The 20,372-nt window shown below is 44.6% G+C and overlaps 1 protein-coding gene across 1 annotated transcript in view; it reads right to left on the reverse strand.

The window, feature by feature from the left end:
• Positions 1–13,055, reverse strand: part of LOC124553338 — a 102,650-nt gene extending 89,595 nt beyond the window's left edge. The window contains exon 1 of the mRNA XM_047127214.1: positions 12,876–13,055. Coding sequence (XP_046983170.1) covers positions 12,876–12,953 — 78 coding nt within the window. The 5' untranslated portion in view covers positions 12,954–13,055. The remainder of the gene's footprint in view (positions 1–12,875) is intronic.
• Between the last annotated feature and the right edge of the window lie 7,317 nt (positions 13,056–20,372).

Here is a 20,372-nt window from a genome sequence, read left to right on the forward strand (position 1 = left end):
CCTATTTTCTTTCTTGAATATTGGTGTTATCTGTGCAACTTTCCAGTTTTTGAGTAGGGATCTTTCGTCGAGTGAGCGCTTTTATATGACTGTACAGTATGGAGCTATTGCATCAGCATGCTCTGAAACGAATGTTGTCTGTATTGAGTCTGGACCGAGGGACTTGCTTTCATTAAGTGTTTTACATCGCTGCACTACCTCCGAGGATATCTACTTCTAAGTTGCTCATGTTGGCAGCTGTTTTTGTTTCTAATTCTGATATATTTACCTCGTCTTCTTTGGTGAGGGAATTTCGGAACGCTGTGTGTACTAATTCTAGCAGCACTGTCATCGGCAGTATTTCTGTTGGTATCGCGCAGAGAAGGCATTTATTGCGTTTTTCCGCTTGCATACTTTACGTACTAACAGAATCTCTTTGGATTTTCTGCCAGGTTTCGAGACAAAGTTTTATTGTGGAAACTACTGTAAGCATCTCGCATTGAAGTGCGCGCTAAATTTCGAGTGTCTGTAATAAATTGTCAACCTTGTGGATTTTGCGTTCTTTTAAATTTGACACGCTTTTCTCGTTGTTTCTGCAACAATATTGTGCACTGTTTTGCGTATAAAGTCGTTTGTTAATTAATTTGGTATAAATCTCTCAATTGCATTCGATATTATTGCTTTGAGTGCAAGCCACATCTGCTCTACACTTACGTAGTTTATTTGGAAGGAGAGAAAATTGTCTCTCAGCAAGGCGTAAGTGAATTTTTATCTGATTTTTTGAATAAATATATATTTCCTTTATTTTTGGAGGATTCGGGTGTCCAGTTTCACTAGGATCACTCTGTGTTCGCTAATCCCCGTATCCGTTCTGCTGCTCGTCATTAACTCAGGATTATTTGTTGCCAAGAGGTCAAGTGCGTCTTTACAACAGTTTACTATTCTAGTGGGCACGTGAACTAATTACACGAAATAATTTTCAGAGAATGCGTTTAGGACAATTTCGGATAATGTTTTATGCATACCTCCGTATTTAAATATGTATTTTCGCCGACATATCGATTGTAAATTGCAGCCACCACCAACTACAATTGTACGAGCCGGATACGTGTTAGAAATTAAACTCAAGTTTTCTTTGAACCTTTCAGCAATCGAATCATCTGAACTGGGAGGTCGGTAAAAGGATCCAACTGTTATTTTATTCCGCTTGTTAGGATTGACCTCTACCCATACAAACTCACAGGAAGTATCTATTTGAGTTTCTACACAAGATAAACTACTTCTAACAGTAACGAACACGCCGTCACCAAAGGAATTTATTCTATCGTTTCTGAACACCGATAGGTCCTGCTCAAAAATTTCGGATGAACTTATCTCCGACTTTAGTCAACTGTCAGTGCCTATAACGATTTGAGCATCAGTGTATTCTATTAGCGCCTTCATCTCTGTTACTTTCCCAATACATCCACGTCAATTTACAACAGTTATAGCGATGGTTCCTGGTAGATATTCAGGTATCAGCAAGACGCAGTTATTCTACATGAAACGTTTATTGATACGTATACTACACTTGAGCGTCAAAGAAACTGGCATAGACATGTGTATTCGAATATAGAGATATGAAAACAAGCAGAATATGCACTGCGGTCGGCAACGCCTATGTTAGACAAGTGTCTGGCGCAGTTGTTGGGTCGGTTTCTGCTGCTACGACGGTAGGTTATCAAGGTTTAAGTGAGTCTGAACGTGGTGTTATACTCGGCGCGTGAGCGATGGGACACAGCATCTCGAGGTAGCGACGAAGTGGGAATTTCCCCGTACGACCATTTCACGAGTGTACCGTGCATATCAGGAATCTGGTACAATATCAAATCTCCGACATGGCTGCGGTCGGAAAAAAGATTATGCAAGAACGGGACGAAACACTACTGAAGAAAAGTGTTCAACATTCCGGATGTATAGCCCTTTCGCAGATTGCTGCAGATTTCAATGCTGGGCAATCAACAAGTGTCTGAGTGTGAATCATTCAACGAAACATCATCTATATGGGCTTTCGGAGCAGAATCCCCCCTTGTGTACCCTTGATCAAGCTTTACGACTAGCCTCGGCCCATTGACACCGACATTGGACTGATGATGACAGGAAACATGTTGCCTGGTTGGACGAGTCTCGTTTCAAATTGTATCGAGCTGCTGACGTGTGGCCGCGCGGGATTAGCCGAGCGGTCTTAGGCACAGCAGTCACGGACTGCGCAGCTGGTCCCTCGGGCATGGGTGTGTGTGTTTGTCCCTAGGATAATTTATGTTGAGTAGTGTGTAAGCTTAGGGACTGATGACCTTAGCAATTAAGTCCCATAACATTTCACACAGATCTGAACATTTTTTGCTGACGTGTGCGGGTATGCAGACACCTTCATGAATCCATGGATGCTGCATGTCAGCAGGGGACTGTTCAAGCAGGTGGATGCTCTGTAATGGTGTGGGGTGTGTGCAGCTGGAGTGATTTGGGACCCCTGATACGTCTAGATACGACTCTGACAGGTGACACGTACGTCAGCATCGCGTCTGATCACCTGGATCCATTCGTGTCCATTGTGCTTTCCGACGGACTTGGGCAATTCAAGCAGGACAATGCGACACCCCACACGTCCAGAATTGCTATAGACTGGCTCCAGGAACACTCTTCCGAGTTTAAACACTTCCGCTGGCCACGAAACTCCCCAGACATGAACATTATTGATCATGTCTGGGATGGCTGGCAGCGCGATGTTCGGAAGAGATCTCCACCCCGCTAGTACTCTTACGGATTTACGGACAGACCTGCAGGATTCAGGGTGTCAGTTCCCTCGACCACTACTTCAGACATTAATGGAGTCGGTGCCACGTCGTGTTACGGCACTTCTGCGTGCTTGCGGGGGTCCTACACGACATTTGGCAAGTAAACCAATTTATTTGGCTCTTCAGTGCTCTCTTAACAGCAAAAAATACGCTGTTGCCAAATATGTTTATCCTATCCTTTCGTAACAGGATTAGGTCCTGCTCAATGATTTCGGCTGAACTTATCTCCGACTTCAGTGCCTATTACCGTTTGAGCATCAGTGCTTCCTGTTAGCAACTCGAGCTCTGATACTTTCCCAACACATCCACTACTGTTTACAACTGTTGTACCAATAGTTCCTGCTAGATAAACAGTTGTCAGATAGACGCAGTTGTTCTACATGAAACGTTTATTGATACCTCTACTATATACTCAGCTGGACTGTAAGTACCGTTACTATGCAAGACAGCATAGTGGAAGTTTGAGGGCTCTCCTTAGGTTTCCTTACGTCAGGCAGTACTGCAGAGATATATGAAAAGATACTCAACTGCAGCTGGAAAAAGATGTGATGGATAATGCTTCGTGCAGGGCTCAAGATTATGAGAATATCGCATTAATATCAGGTATACATGGAGGAGTACAAGAAGAAAAATTCTAAAAGTTAGTCCGAAAGTTCTGTTCAGTCCGAACTCAAATCATTCCTTGAATCTTTGTGGAGTTGATGCATTCTCACGTGTTCCCTCCAGCGTCGTCTGTTTTGGAACTGTAGAAAAGTTATATTAACCCTTCTCGTCTTGCACATGTACATGGGAATTATTTGTAGAAGAAACGGCAAAATGACTGTGTGCTGATTACAATGCAGTTTAAGTCGTAAACGAAAACGTCGAAATAATTGAAAACATTCTGGAAGACATGAAAGATTCGTGGAAGGCAAAGCTTGGTGCTAGATCTCCAGCAAGCACGATCCTCCCAGCTCTATGAGGCTTCACCTTTCTGATTTACGAGTACATCATCTGTTGGCACACTACACTGGAGGAGCTAAATTTAGCCCAGTCTCCAAAAATGACTTTCAATCAAGGAGTCGCTTAATTAAAAGTCCTGATTGAGAATTTAGTTATGACATGAACTACGGTTGACACTAAAAATTGCAATGATATGGACATTAACTTCAGCGATGAGGAAATAGTAGCCTAAATAAAACAATACCTGCTCAACTAGCTCATGGCTTTAGATTGGCGATCAGTAAGTAGTTCGTCGATCAGTGTTTGAATGCGTAGACCGATCTATAAAGTACAAGACTGTCACAGCGATATACGACCGTGAAGGAAATTAGCCAAATTTTCCAAACTTTCGGAAACAAAATTCGTTCTTGAAGCTTCCGATGACGCTATGTCTGTACGACGAGATTTCCGTGACTCTTTACCCTGTACGTCACTAATAATCCAGTACTTGATGACCATTTATGTCTCAGAATTTTTTGTAAACTGAAATTAATATTAAAATTGTTTTCGCTCTACGTTGAATCAAGAACGACTAGCGAATCTGACCATTTCATCAACCGAAAGAAAAGTTTCATATGAAACAGAAGTCAATGAAGTTATTCAGAATTTCAGTGATATAAAGGCACCAACATAAACTGATGACCCAAAGAAACTGCTGCATCCGCCTGACATCGTGTAGGGCCCTCACGGGCACGAAGAAGTGCCGCAACACGACGTGGCATCGGCTCCACTAATGTCTGAAGGTGTGCTGGAGGGAACTGACACCACGAATCCTGCACGGCTGTCCGTAAATCCGTAAGAGTAGGAGCGGGGTGGAGATCTCTTATGAACAGCACGTTGCATCTCATCCCAAATACGCTCAGTGATGTTCATGTCCTGGGAGTTTTGTGGTCACCGGAAGGCCGCGCGGGGTAGCAGCGCGGTCTGAGGCGCCTTCTCACGGTCCGAACTGCTTACCTCGTTGGAGGTTCGAGTCCTCCCTCGGGTATGGGTGTGTGTGTGTGTGTGTCGTCCTTAGCGCAAGTTAGTTCAAGTTAGATTAAGTAGTGTGTAAGCTTAGGGACCGTTGGACTAAGCAGTTTGGTCCCATAAGACCTTACCACAAATTTCCAGCCGAGGCTTTTAAACTCAGAAGAGTGTTCCTGGAGCCACTCTGCGGCAACTCTGCACATATAGTGTGTCGCATTGTCCTGCTGGAATTACGCAACTCTGTCGGAATGCACAATGGCCATGAATGGATGCAGGTGGTCAGACAGGGTGCTTACGTACGTGACACCTGTCAGAGTCGCATCTAGACGTATCAAGGGTCCCATATCACTCCAACTGCACACGCCCCACACCACTAAAGAGCCACCAATAGCTTGAACAGTCCTATGCTAACTTGGAGCGTCCCTGGATTCATGAGGTTGTCTCCATACCCGTACACGTCCATGCGCTCGATACAGTTTGAAATGGGACTTGTCCGACCAGGCAACATGATTCCAGTCATCAACAATCCAATGTCGGTGTTGATGGGCCCAGGCGAGGCGTAAAACTTTGTGTTCATCAATCATCAAGGGTACACGAGCCCATATCGATGACTTTTCGCTCAATCGATCCCACGCTGATACTCGTTGATGGCCCAGCACTGAAACTTGCAGCAATTTGCAGAACAGTTGTACTTCTGTCAGGTTGAACAGTTCTCTGCTGTCGTCGTTGGTCCTGCTCTTGCAGGTTCTTTTTCAGGCCGTATTGATGTTTTACTGGCTTACTGATACTCACGATACAGTCGTGAAGTGGTCGTCCGCGAAAATCTCCACTTCATCGCTAACTCGGAGATGCTGTGTCTGATCGCTTGAGCGCCGACTACAACACCTCGTTCAAGCACACTTGAACCTTGATAACCTGCCACTGTAGCAGCAGTCACCGGTCTAACAACTGCGCCAGACACTTGTCTAATATAGGAGTTGCCGACCGCAGCGCCGTATTCTGCCTGTTTACGTATCTCTGTATTTGAATACACATGCCTATACCAGTTTCTTTGGTGCTTCAGTGAATGCACCATAATAAAATTAACAATAACTTATATTTTAAACTAAGTCTACATAACTAAATGATATAATTGTACAAGGTTTGTTTCCAGACATATAAAATAGAAGCTAATTGTGTTATTGTTGTCTTTTTAATTGCTTTGCACTCTACAATATGGTTGCTGTGCTATATCCTGTTTCAAATTCTGTGTTTCTCAGTTGTGTGTTTAAGTATGTATATTCCAGCTACTAGAGCGTAGAAAACACAATATAAGTACTTTACTTTTTTGTCAGCCATTACATCTGTCTTATTCATTTTTTAGAAAATGCGCACCAGAAATACGTCCATTTCCAAGCAGGCCGGGGGCTTCATTTGGTTTCGCTGCCCCAGATCTATGACGGCCTCAGTGAAACACTGTTTGTTTTGTTTCGGTTTGGTTTTAGGGCGAAAAACTGCTACGGTCATTAGCGCCCGAGTCCAACACTGTGTGGAGGACATACACTGATGAACCAAAAAAGTCAAAGTCCGCGGCCTATCCTGGATCACACAGTGGGGAATCCTCCAAACTCTACGTTCTTTGATTAGACGTCGTCCAGTCGTCCAGTACCAGTCAAAGTCAAAGCCAGCGCGAGACCGACTGAACGCCTCCCGGTGGGGCTGCGGGCGCGTGGCGCAGTAAGGACAGAATGTAAACGGAAGAGACACGAATGGGCAGCCATTATAACGAAGATCGGGCGACAAATGCCGAGATCCACTGATATAAGCGACTTGAACAAAGGGCGCATTGTTGTGGCGCTGTGGCCTGAAACGAGAATCTGTGAAACAGCGAAGCTGGTCCCCTGTTTGGGTACCAATGTCGTGAGCACCTATGGGAAGTAGTTGAGGGCTGGTAGAATAACGCACAGTCTGTATGGTATCGGACGACCACGTCTAATCACAGAACGTAGAGGTCGGAGGATTCCCCACTGTGTGATCCAGGATAGGCCGCGATCTGTGGCAGCTCTGACGACGGAGCACAGCGCCGGTGCCGGTACAGGTGTTCCGGGGCGCACTTCAGAGGCCGCTGTTGAACATGGAGCTCCACGTCACATGACCCCAACGTGTTGCTGTGTTGACCCAACGACATCGTCAGTTACGACTGAAGTGGGCACAGCAGCACTGAGTTTTCACTGCGGATCGATAGAATCGTGTCGCCTGCCGACTGAACAGCATTTCTTGTTACACCAGGTCGATGGATGGGTGCTTACATGCCGTGATCCAGGCGAATGGCTGCACGAAACCGCGCCAGAGATGCAGACGAGTGGGGACAGAACTATGCTGTCGGGTACATTCAGTTGGGCTTCCGTGGGATCCCTGGTCGTAACCAAAGGCGTCATGGTGGCAGTCAACTACGTGAACACCGTTGCGGACCACCGGCATCGCTTCATGCTTTAAGTCTCCCCCTATGGCGATGGCATCTTTCAGCATGATAACTGTCCGTGTTGCAGGGTCATAATTGTGCTACAGTAGTTTGAGAGGCATTACAGTGAACTCATACTGACGTCTTGGCCAGTAAATGTACGTGATCTGTACCTACTGGAATACATATATGGCTGATAGTGGATGCATAATGGCGTGGCATGTCGTTACATGGAATGGACTTGGTCCTATGATCCAAGTGAACCGATCATTAACTGGGAATGGCTGCGTTCTGCTACTTGGAGACCATTTTCAGCCATTCTTTGACTTCATATTCTCTGACAACAATGGGACTTTTATGGATGGCAATACGCCATGTCACCAGGCCACTGTTATTTGCCATTGACGTGAAGAAAATTCTGGACAATTCCAGCGAATGATTTGGCCACCCAGATCCTCCCACATGAATCCATCAAACATTTATGGGACATAGTTTAGAGGGCAGTTTGTGCACGGAATCTCGCACTGGAACATTTTCGCGTTTATGGACGGCTATAGAGGCAGCGTTGCTCAATTTTTCTACAGGGGACTTCCAGCGACTTGAGTCCACAGCAGGCCGGGTTTCTGCACTACGCCGAGCAAAAAGAGGTCCGATTCGGCGTTGTTGGGAGTCCCACCGGTTTCGTCAGATCGGCGTAACTTTGGGAAACGCATGAGAGCCGAATGGGGCCGTTTCGGAGCTGTGTGGAGGCTGGTGGATGACAGAGAGCCCGAGGCGCCGGACTATCGCAGACGTAGCTGCTCCCTCGTGTCATGCTGGAGGAGAGGGTGCTCCGTGTGTGGACCGACTGCTCGACTCCAAAACTCGATTACAGCACGCTGTTCCTCACGCACTGACATAGTTATGTTACACACCGCCATCTTGTACGCTGCGGTCTGGAGCCCTCTCGCACCAGAGAGAGGATTGCAACTCACGCCAGCGAATAGGCGAAGTCAACCGAGTAAAATGCGTGACGTGTAATACCACAACCGATATTCAGAACTGAACACAAAATTTGGAAGAAATACTTTTCATTTCGTCCTAGAAATTTTGTAGCCAACCGCATTGCCGCAGTGGTAACACCTGTTCCCGTCAGATCATCGAAGTTAAGTGCTGCCGAGCTGGGATAGCACTAGGATGGGTGACCATCCGGTCTGCCGAACGTTATTGGCAAGCGGAGTGCATTCAACCCTTGTGCGGCAAAACTGAGGAGCTACTTGATTTAGAAGTAGCGGCTCCGGTCTCGTAAACTGACGAACGGCCTGGAGAGCGGTGTGCAGACCACACGGCCCTCCATATCCGTATCGAGTGACGCCTGTAGGCTGAGGATGACACGGCGGCCGGTCGGTATCGTAGGGCATTCCACGGCCTGTTCGGACTGAGTTTAGTTTTTTCAGTAATTGTTTACTGTGTGACTCTTTGAGATAGGTTCGAGCAACTGAAAGAAAGACAAATCTTCAGCTTCAACTAATATGGCTCCGTCTCCTAAATTTTTAGAAAAGGAACCTATCTGAGGAACGAACGGAAACAAACGACCCATTATACTCCGTCCACGTTTCTGTAACAGTCAGCTTAACATTTGCTCACGTGCAATCGAAATGGCTGTGCTCAGTTCGACTACACTTGAATACCATTTGCCGTCTTTACGGATATCTCATTCTAGCTTCTCTACGGAATTGCGTTGCTGCTACGATGAGAGGTACAGACGAAACGACTCCCTTTCGGATTTGGAAATGTTGCGTGCATTATGGCAGTGCAACATTCGGGAGTTACGAAATGCTGATGAAAATCTTTATTACAATGCGATGTGCTTTCCTAAGGAGGCAGACAAACAGGCACCTCAGACCGACGCCGACTCACGCCCATAGTATAGTTCTCAGTCGATCTCACCCCTTCTTCTCTTATTTAATGCCGTGTCTGGTACAGGTCACACTTCCGATTGCAGCAATTAAGGGTTACCTGTTTTTGACCGGCCTACACGCATGAACAAGTGATTCCATGAGGTGTATGGTAAGTCAATAACTTTTTTGAAGTGCAAAACACAGAACCACGCGGCTGCTACGGTCGCAGGTTCGAATCCTGCCTCGTACATCGATGTGTGTGATGTCCTTAGGTTAGTTAAGCTTACGTAGTTCTAAGTCTAGGGGACTGATAACCTGAGACGTTAAGTCCCATAGTGCTTAGCGCCATTTTTGCAGACCACAGGGAGGTTTGCACGCAAAACTATTTTTCCGGGCAGGGGCCGAAATTGGAAAGCTAATTTTACCTACGGTGACTTTTTACGTTATAATATAAATACAGTCTCGATTAAACCTTTCAATAGATCGGTCAGGTCGACAAGAATCGACTCTCTGTTTTCATTCGCATTAAATGATCCGTGAACGTGTTAACAGCACAAACTAGATGAATATTTGTTTAATTTACAGCAGTGTTACTGAAGTATCAGTCTCACATAGTACTCCCTTCGCTGTGCCTTTTTATACAATTTTTCCGGGACTGCCTTGTTAGTGCGCGTTACCACTTACATGAGTCGGCACCTTCGACGTTTACTATTAATTTATCTACCTTATCCCTTATTTAGGTCTTACTTTTCCCTAGTAAGGTTGTCATTTAATTATTTGATGTAGTCTATCTAGACAGCAGAAACACGAAATAAGATCAGCGGTGTGGAGGTAGTCTTGTTTATTTGTTTTTATATCGAATTGATGGACACGAATTCTGTCCAATGTTGTGCTTAGGAATAACGAGTGATCAAACGCCGATCGCTGTGACTTAGAATTTCAGATATATTTACTTGAAAACGACTTTTTTGTCGGCTATCGAAGAGAGGCATCTTTACAACTCGTTAAATAAATTTGTCTTGCTTAGAAATTATTATGGCGTGGATGAGATGCTTAATGACATTTCTGTTTTTAAAAATTGAAATTACGAACTAAATGATTCGCATCACTCGCATTAATTCCAGTGATTTGAGATGCTATGGTGACCTTCTTTGTATCTGCAGTACAGTTGAAGTAAGGATACAAGATAATGAAGCGCTGGTTTACCGCACTTCCTTCTTCACTGATGACACACCCACACTATAACAAACAAATTGGATCGAAAGTTGTCTTACAAGTTGGTCGATGAATAATAGCTAGTTAAGTGACTCCGAGAGAATGTCTTAACTTTTTATGTGGTTGGAGCTGCTTACTTTGACATGATTGGACAGGGGCTTTAAGACCATGCTCGCTTTTATAGGTCTACTCCACTCCACCTGACCGTTCCTGCTGAAATCAGTCACTATTTTGTTTTCTACACGAAAGGCAACTATTTACTTTATACGAGTTTTCGAACAAAGGTTCGAAAGACCTTGAGTCTATTATTTCCTGTTCGGAAATGGCCGAGATGCAGCCTTGTATGTCTAAGTATGGCACTGAGACTCGAGACAGGAAGATAGTTATCTGAAACGTATCCTCAGATGATTTATTTGTTTCCAACTACACGGAAAACCTTGCGTGAATACAGATTTAGTGATGAAACTGTCCACCATCTACTCTGCTTCACAAGAGTTTTAGCCTCATATAGGTTGGTGAATCTGCTGTTCTTCATCAACTTCTTTACCCCTGAAACTCTTTTCACTTTCAGTCATAATCAAGATTGAATAATATTAAGAAAGTACACTGAAGCACCAAAGAAACTGGTGTAGGCATGCGTATTCGAATACAGAGATTTGTAAACAGGCAGAATAAGGCGCTGCGGTCGCTGCAAAAACAAGTGTCTGGCGCGGTTGTTAGAGTTACTGCTGCTACAGAGCAGGCTATGAAGATTTAAGTGAGTTTGAACGTGACGTTGTAGTCGGCGCACGAGCGATGGGACACAGCGCCTCAGAGATAACGATGAAGTAGGGATTTTCCCGTACGACCATTTCACGAGTGTACAGTGAATATCGGAATTGCAGTAAAACATCTAAACTCCGCCATTGTTGTGACCAGGAAAAGATGCTGCAGGAATGGGACCAAAGATGACTGAAGAGAATCGTTCAGCGTGACAGAAGTATAACCCTTCCGCAAAATGCTGCACATTTCAGTGCTGGGCCGTCAACGTCATCGTGCGAACCATTGAACGAAACATCGTGTACACTCGATGGCTGCAAAGCTTTACATCTCGCCTGGGCCCATCATCACCGAGACTGGACTGTTGATGAGTGGAAACATGCTGAGAGGTTGCAAGTGTCTCGTTTCAAATTGTATCGAGCGGATAGACGTGCACAGGTATGGAGACAACCTCAAGAATCTGTTGTAACTAGGCTGTTTAGATTTATATATTGGTAATGCCACGTAGCGCTCTGTATGAAAATCACTGGCTGTGCTGTGTGCAGTCTGTGGCTAGTTTGCATTGTTGTCTGCCATTGTAGTGTTGGGCAGCGGCAGCTGGATGTGAACAGCGCGTAGCGTTGCGCAGTGGGAGGTGAGCCGCCAGCAGTGGTGGATGTAAGAAGAGAGATGGCGGAGTTTTGTAATTTGTCATGAACTGCTATATATATTATGACTATTAAGGTAAATACATTGTTTGTTCTCTATTAATATCTTTCATTTGCTAACTATCCCTATCAGTAGTTAGTGCCTTCTGTAGTTTGAATCTTTTATTTAGCTGGCAATAGTGGCGCTCGCTGTATTGCAGTAGTTCGAGTAACGAAGATTTTTGTGAGGTAAGTGATTTGTGAAAGGTATAGGTTAATGTTAGTCAGGGCCATTCTTTTGTAGGGATTTTTGAAAGTCAGATTGCGTTGCGCTAAAAATATTGTGTGTCAGTTGTTCTAAGGGGACGTTTCACTGTGGGCCCTGCATGTCAGCAGGGGACTGTTCAAGCTGGTGGAGGCTCTGTAATTGTGTGAGCTGTGTACAATTGGAGTGATATTGGACCCCTGATACGTGACAAGTACGTAAGTATCCTATCTGATCACCTGCATCCATTCACGTCCATTGTGCATTCCGACCGACTTGAGCAATTCCAGCAGGACAATGCGACACCCCCTACGTCCAGAATTCCTACAGTGTATCTCCAGGAACACTCTTCTGAATTTAAACACTTCCGCTGGCCACCGAACTCCCCAGACATGATCATTATGACCATATCTGGGATATCTTGCAATGTGCTGTTCAGAAGAGATCTCCACCCCCTCATACTGTTACGGATTTTTGGGCAGCCCTGCAGGATTCGTGGTGTCAATTCCCTCCAGCACTACTTCAGGCGCTAATAGAGTCCATGCCACGTCGTGTTGCAACACTTCTGCGTGCTGGTAGGAGCCGTGCACGATATTAGGCAGGTGTATTAGTTTCTTCGGCTTTCCATTGTACTCAGTTTAAGCCCAAACTTTTTCGGGGGGGGGATGGAGGGGGAGGGTGCGTCCCCAATCGGCTTTCCATTGTACTCAGTTTAAGCCCAAACTTTTTCGGGGGGGGGGAATGGAGGGGGAGGGTGCGTCCCCAACCTCCTCCCACCTGCATGTGAGACTCATCACGGTTTGGAAAAGCTCCAGTAGTGGTAGTCACGTAGAACTGCAATGATGAGCCGTAAGAGGGGGAGGTCGTCTGAAATTCCACGGGGAAAAACGCCGTCGTTTGAGCGGCTGACGCAGGGTGGGTACTCACGGCGAGGGCGATGTTGGCGCTGGTGATGCCCGCCACCGCCGCCGCCGCCGCCAACATCAGCAGCGCTCCGGGCCCCATGCTTGGAGCCGGCGCGTCTCTCTACCTCTCTACGCCTGCCTCTGCCTCCGCCTCCACCTCCGTTCTGCGCTGTCCCGGTCGCAGTGCTGCGACCCTGCACTGTCTGTCGCCCCCGGCGGTCCTGCTCCTTTGTAATTGCGCCGCCAGATGCCACAAAGCGGTCCCTGTGAACTGCGCGCTTGTCCACCGCCGATACCATCTCTCCCCCACTCCTCGTGCATCGTATCTGTGCGACCCTGTCCTTCTGCTCTTCCTGTTTTGCAGCTTGTGTCAGCTGTTGGAGTATAATTCGCCGCTGCCAGGTTAGCGTGCTTTACTAGCGAAATGGAATTCCTCATTTCATTTCCCAACACCTTCTCTCTTTTTTTTTTCTAATTTGGGAAGTTTGAATTGTCTACTACTCTTCCTTGTCAAGTCAGATGAATGCTTTGACTCCACAAGCATTACTATCGACACACAAGCCTGTAAAACTTGTACTGTGGTATCAGACATTTACTTTAGGAAAAATTTTTATTTTTCTGATTACGATTACAGTTGCATACATTATCATACCGCTATCCCAGAACACTGTACCACTTCCAGGTTCTCTACATAGCGGACTCCAGTGGCAACAAAAATTTCATTTTCAATATTTCGCACAATTATTCGCCGTATATAGAAATTTAAAGTTTTGTCATAATCTACTCTTTAAGAGGTGACAGAAGTGATGGTATTGCGGCATGTACCTAAACAGATGTCGATAGGATCGCATATACGAGGTACAGCTGCCGTAGCTGTCATTTGTACTCATTCGTGTGAAAAGGATTCCGACGTGATTATAACCGTCTGTGGGAAATTAACGGACTCTGACCGCAGATGATAGTTAGAGCTACAGAATCCACGCCCGAAATCATTAGGGAATTCAATATCCCAACACCCACAGCGTCAAAAGTGTCCCGAGAATACCAAATTTCGGGCACTGCCTCTCAGCACGGAGGACGCAGTGGCCAAAGGCCTACACGTTTGTGTAGAGTTGTCAGTGTTGACAGACAAGCTACAGTGCATGAAATAACCACAGAAATCAGTGTGTCACGTACGGCGAACGCATCTGTTCGGACGGTGAGGCGAAATTCGGTGTTGATGGGCTGTGGCAGCAGACGGCCGGTCGGACTGCCTTTGCCAGCAGCACGACGTCGCCTGCAGCGCCTCTCCTGGGTTCCTGACCAGACCGGCTGAAGCCTAGACGACTGGGAAACCATATCCTGGCCAGATGAGTACGGATTTCAATTGGCAAGAGCTGATGGTAAGTCCTGAGTGTGGCGCAGATACCATAAAGCCATAGACCAACTTGTCAACAAGACACTGTGCTAGCTGGCGGCGGCTCCACAGTGGTGCGGTCTGTGTTTACATAGAGCAGACTGGGCCTTTTAGTCCAGCTGAACCGATCACTGACTTGAAATAGTTATTTTATTCTGCCTGGAGATCATTTGCAGCCATTAATGTTGTCTGTGGTCTTCTTGAAGTCTGGGGGTATTTCGCCTATCTCATGCATCTTGCACACCAGATGGAAGAGTTTTGTTTTTCTCATGCCTGGCTTTCCCGGAAGTATCACTAGCTCTGAGGAAATTCCGTACGGATTATTGTCAAATTCTTCTCGCGGTATCGTATCCTCTATCTGACATTCATTTACATCTTTCAAGCTAGTTTCCCTGCAAAGACCCTCTATACTCCTTCCAAATGTCAGCTTTCTCTTCTTTGCTTGTTACTGGTTTTCCTTCTGAACTCTTGATATCCATACAGCCTCTCTTCTTTTCTCCAAATATCTCTCTAGTTTTCCTGTACGCGGTGTCTACCTTTCCCATAGTTATATATGGGTCTACATACTTACATTTGTCCTTTAGCCATCCATGGTTAGCCATTTTGCACTTACAGTCAGTCTCATTTTTTAGATGTTTGTAGTCGTTTCCACATGCCTCATTTGCTCCATTGTTATATTTTCTCCTTTCGTCAATTAAATTCATTATATCCCGTAATATATAAGGATTTCTCCTAACCCTTTTCTGTTTATCTATATGACCCTCTGCTGCCTTCACTATTTCATATCTCAGAGCTACCCAATCGTCGTCTACTGTACTCCTTTCCCTTGTTTCAGTCAATCGATGCCTATTGCTCTCACAAAAATTCTCAATAACTTCTAGTTCTTTCAACTTATCAAAGTCCCATCTCCTTAATTTCCTACCTTTTTCAATTTCTTTAGTTTCAATCTGCAGTTTATAACCAGTAAATTAAGAGAAACAACAGATTTACATCATTATACGTTTTTATACAGAGTCGTTGAGAAACTGATTAATGAGCAGATGGGCATAGCCATGGTAACTAATTCAGAGTGGAAGGAGAGAATTACACCCTGCACTTTTCATAATGAGTGATTAACGCTTTTAAGGTCGAAAACAGAGCGAGGTCACCTACCTGTGACTGGAGATCATTGGTCTGAAAAGAGATGAGTATAGGACTCAGATAATGTTTACGAAAAGCTCCTGCTTGTGTGTGCGGAAGTAAACGAACCATACTTGATTTATGTATGTGAGGGTTGGAATGTCTGAGTGGGTAATAACAGGATTAAAGGCGTGGTGGGGAGATACGGAGGATATACTCTAAATTCAAATGGTAATGAGAGAAGAAGTTTTTTTACATACACTAACTTCATAGTAACTAAAACGTTCTTCCGAAAGAAAACTATTCATAAAAACACTTGGCCCAACACATGAGCTAAATGAGTTATATATTTTAGTAAATGAATTGTTTCTTTCCTTAGTGTAACACATTAAAATTTTCACGCAGTGCGATATTTTCAGAGACGATTTTTTGTTATGGCCAAAACAGCATTTCTAATATAGTGAAGGAGACTCGTGGGCTCATCCCCTACAGATAAAGAAAAATTAATCAATTTTACATTACAGTTTTTAAAAGATCCTTCAGCTTCAGATCTCTGCCACCAAAGATTGCATTATTATTTAGTGCATTCACCTACACAAAATGATGGAATCGGGAACATCAAATACTGCATAAATAAGACAGCAGTTGAAGCAGTAAGTAAGTAAACTAAATGGCGAAAGGAGAAAAGAATTGTAATTTGGAATGAAAAAATTAAAGAAATAGTTTAAGAGAAACAAAGACTATATGAGTGTTTGCTGCAGTGATCAAGCAAGCGAAAGATATAGACCGATGAGAAGAAAGCAGAATCACTAACAAGAAAGGCCCATCATGGTTGTTACATTTGTAACAGAGACATAACGTGATGTTTATGACAGATAGCACTTTGCTTTAATAGTGTTAAGAGACTAAAACAGATACGATGTACAACAAATAAATGTAATATGTCAGGAATAATGGATAGAAAATCACAAGAATCTGTAGCATAATACATGGGCAAGTAATCATTATGAAAATATAACTGATTATGTTAACACTGATTTAATAACCCTAGAAGATACAGAATATTTTACTGAAAAAGAAAATTGTGGGAAAACTAAAAGAAATAGAGTAGGATTGTACTAGCAGAATAGGGTATGAGGTATATCGGTCCCATCAGATTAGGGAAGGATGGAGAAGGAAGTCGGCCGTGCCCTTTCACAGGAACCATCCCAGCATTTACCTGAAGTGATTTAAGGAGATCAAGGAAAACCTAAATCGGGATGGCTGGACACGGGATTGAACCGTCATCCTCCCGAATGCGAGTCCAGGGTGCTAAACACTGCACCACCTCGCTCAGTGCCTGAAGGTGAACATGAAGAAGTGTGAGTAGTTGCCCGTTGGAACGGAAAAGAAAATAATTTGGAGGTAGATGAAAAAGTGATTGGCGCTATGGAAAAGGCAAAATGTGGTATTATTTAATGAACAGAGCGCAAGTAATGATGAAATCACAAGTAGGTTTAATAATGAAGGAGCTGTAAGAAGAGCAATTAACTCTGTTCTGAGAAAGAAAAAGATCAGAAGAGAATGTATAAACCTGCAGTGCAAAATGTAGCAGCCTTGAGATGGATTGTTTAAGGCGAAGCTCAAGCTGTACTAGGATGTATAGAATAAGAAATGACGCTATCCGACAAATGGTGGAAATGGATGGGGATATCTGTGACGACGTCGAACAGAAACAGCTTATGTTGTTTGGCCGTGAGGATAGGATGAACTTAGTGGAACTTAGCAGTTATACCGAATAGCATACCGCGGTGGAAATAATCCCAGTGGAAGGAAAGAGGTCGCTCACAACGCAAATGGCAAAATGATGTGAAAGGAGGCAATGGAAACACGGAATATGAACGTTGAGGAAACTGAAGACAGAAGGGCGAAGATGCGGCGCCAGCCAAAGATAATCCACAAGAAGAAGAAGAAGAAGACAAAAATGCAAAAAATGTCCAGGACTTGATGGGATAAATATAGAACAGATCATACGTGTTTGATTACTGATTTTGTTTTATTTATACATCCGATCAATACCCGCTAACTGAAAGCTAGAATTCCAGAACATAGTTATACAGCAGAAAATGTCTCCAGTGTTAAAAAAAGGGGGGGGGGGGCGATCTCAGGAAAACTTCAAATTACGAAAGTTTCATATTGTTAAACATTGCCTACAAAATATATTTAGCTGTATTAAATAACTGATTAAAGAATATGAGAGATCTGTTGTTTATAGAGCCTTCATAAGTGTAAGGTAATGTAGCAATAATTTATTTACAGTGCAAGAAATAATACAAAGAAGGTAATTTAATTTACCAACTTACCCAGATTTCATAGATTTTGAAAAATCATTTGACACATTGATGTGTAGAGTAAGTGGAAAATTATTGCAGAACGTGGATACCCAAATCATTTAATAAACTGCATCAAGTGTCTGCGTAGTGGAACTTACATTGTTCTTGACGCCGCGAATTAAAGAGGGTAAAAGGTTTTAATAAAACAAGGGTCAAGACAAGAATTCATATCGTTGCCTACTCTTTTTAATGTTTATACAGACGAGGCCATTCGAAAATGGAAAGAAAGAGCACCGAAACGTATCCAAATAAACAGGATTTAGTGTTATCGTACTATACACTGATGAGCTAAAGCATTATGACTACCTGCTTGACAGCTTGTTTGTCCGTCTTTGGAACGAGATACATCACTGATTCTGTTGTGTCGGCAGATTAGCCAACACAACGTACACTAATTTATAGAGGAGGCCGAAATGCACGCGTCAACTCACGCAGGCTTGCGTTAAGTCTGAAACAGGATACGTAATGAATGCTATAAAGAAAAGTACATAGCTGTTGGAATACTTAACTTTAATCCATCATTTGTATACAGCATTCTTGATGATACAAGTGAGACTCTCTCTAGAAATGGTTAATGGCGCCTTGCTAGGTCGTAGCCATGGACTTAGCTGAAGGCTATTCTACTGTCTCTCGGCAAATGAGAGAAAGGCTTCGTCATTGTAGTCGCTAGCAAAGTCGTCCGTACAACTGGGGCGAGTGCAAGTAAGTGTCTCTAGACCTGCCGTGTGGTGGCGCTCGGTCTGCAGTTACTGACAGTGGCGAGACGCGGGTCCGACATGTACTAATGGACCGCGGCCGATTTAAAGCTACCACCTAGCAAGTGTGGTGTCTGGCGGTGACACCACAGATTCTGCGTATCAGGAATCCGATAGTCGGTAGGTTTTCGGAGGTACGGCATTAGATATCTACGCACAGGCTGCGTAATTCGCGTTAATGTGGGGTCGCTGAATTGAGTACGCGGTGAATGTGCCCGACAGCAATACACATGAGTTCCACAGCTTTTACGTCAGGAGAATCTGGTAGCCGAGACGTCAACGTGAGTTCACTGAAATGCTCATCAAACCACTGTAGGACGGGTCTGACTCCGAGGCATTGACAGTTGTACTGCTGAAAGATGACATCGCCGGCAGGGGAGACACCGAGCTCGGAGGGATGCAGGTGGTTAGCAGCCGCCAGCGTGTCTTCCATTGCTACCGCAGGTCCCATGCGAGCACAGGACAATGCCTGCCACAGCACAACACTGCTGCCGCCAGCCGGCGTCTGTGGGGCGCTGCACGCCTCGAGGCGCCGCTCGCCTCCCTGGCGGCGTTTGTGGAGACGGCCGTCGACCTGGTGTAGCAGAAATCTCACCCACCCCAGGAGCCGACACTTTCCCATTGATCGACGGTCGAATAGCGATGGTCTGGTGCCCACTGCAGCCGTAAATGACGACGTCGCTGTCTCGACACGCGCACACGTAGCGGTGGTCTGCTGCAGACCTCCACGTTCCACAGTGGGCGGTGAACGGTGTGCTCCGAAACACCGGCACTGTGTTGTTTCGGCAGAGGCGCCACTCACCATCACTGGCCCCACCTCACACAGCAGACACGCCTCCCAACCCCACATTCTGTGAAGAGTCGTGGACGTCCAGCCATTTAGCGCCTAGTAGCAGTTTGACTGTCGTTCCGCCTCTTCCTGTACGTGCTCACGGCAGTAGCACGTGAACATTCGACCAGCTTCGCCATTTTCACGGTATTCGTAATCTGTTATGTTAATGGATTTCCCCATTCGAAGCCCGCACCTTCGCTAGGGTGATCCCCCGTCCGAATCTGGCTGGATGCAACGTCACGGTGGTCGGTGGTCATAATGTTTTGGGTTATCGGTGCACCGCTGTCAACAGGGCACTAATGCTAAATTCTGAAGACAAACTGCGAGAAGCAAATTCGGTTGTTTTGAAAATCAGCCTTATGCAAACACAATTAGTTTATTTTCGTATTTAACCAGACATGTTTCGACACCTACGTGTCATCTTCTGTGGTTAAAATTTCTTATTTCTGTAAATTACAATGTGAAATGTATAATAATTTAACTGTTGTAGACGTAAGAATTGCGGTATGTGCAATTTGCTTTGTTTTGTTGACACGCACACCTTAAAATTACATCGGTAAATCAACTGCGTTGTTATACACCGGTTTTCGTGATCTTTTCCATCATTTTTGGACAGCATGTCATCTGCAATCTAGGTACGAAGGAAGTTTAAGGCGTATTTCGTGGGTAGAGGTAATATTCGTCCTGTTGCGTGTCTGGTCGGTGTCTCGATCAGCAGCTACTCAGTGCATTGTTTTTCGAACAATTTTCGTTCACTAATTCACTTCACCTGCACTTACAGAAAAATTGGCGAAATGTGTTCTGAGCAGAAATTTCTGACTCCATTCTTAATGAGAGGTGTTATGTTATTGCCGCTGCTCACTTTCAAGAGGAGCTTCTAACCTTAATAAAATGCGTACCAGAAGCAATCTACCTTTTAAACTTAGTTTTAATGAATTATAATTTTAAGATAGCAATATATATATATATATATAACAAAAATCCCATTGAATGGTAAATACCAAGAAAATCTTAGGAAGTTCAGCAGTTTAGTTTTCTAGGGAGC

This window comes from Schistocerca americana, chromosome 11 (genome assembly GCF_021461395.2).
Source record: "Schistocerca americana isolate TAMUIC-IGC-003095 chromosome 11, iqSchAmer2.1, whole genome shotgun sequence".
In the NCBI taxonomy this organism is placed as follows: Eukaryota; Metazoa; Arthropoda; class Insecta; order Orthoptera; family Acrididae; genus Schistocerca; species Schistocerca americana.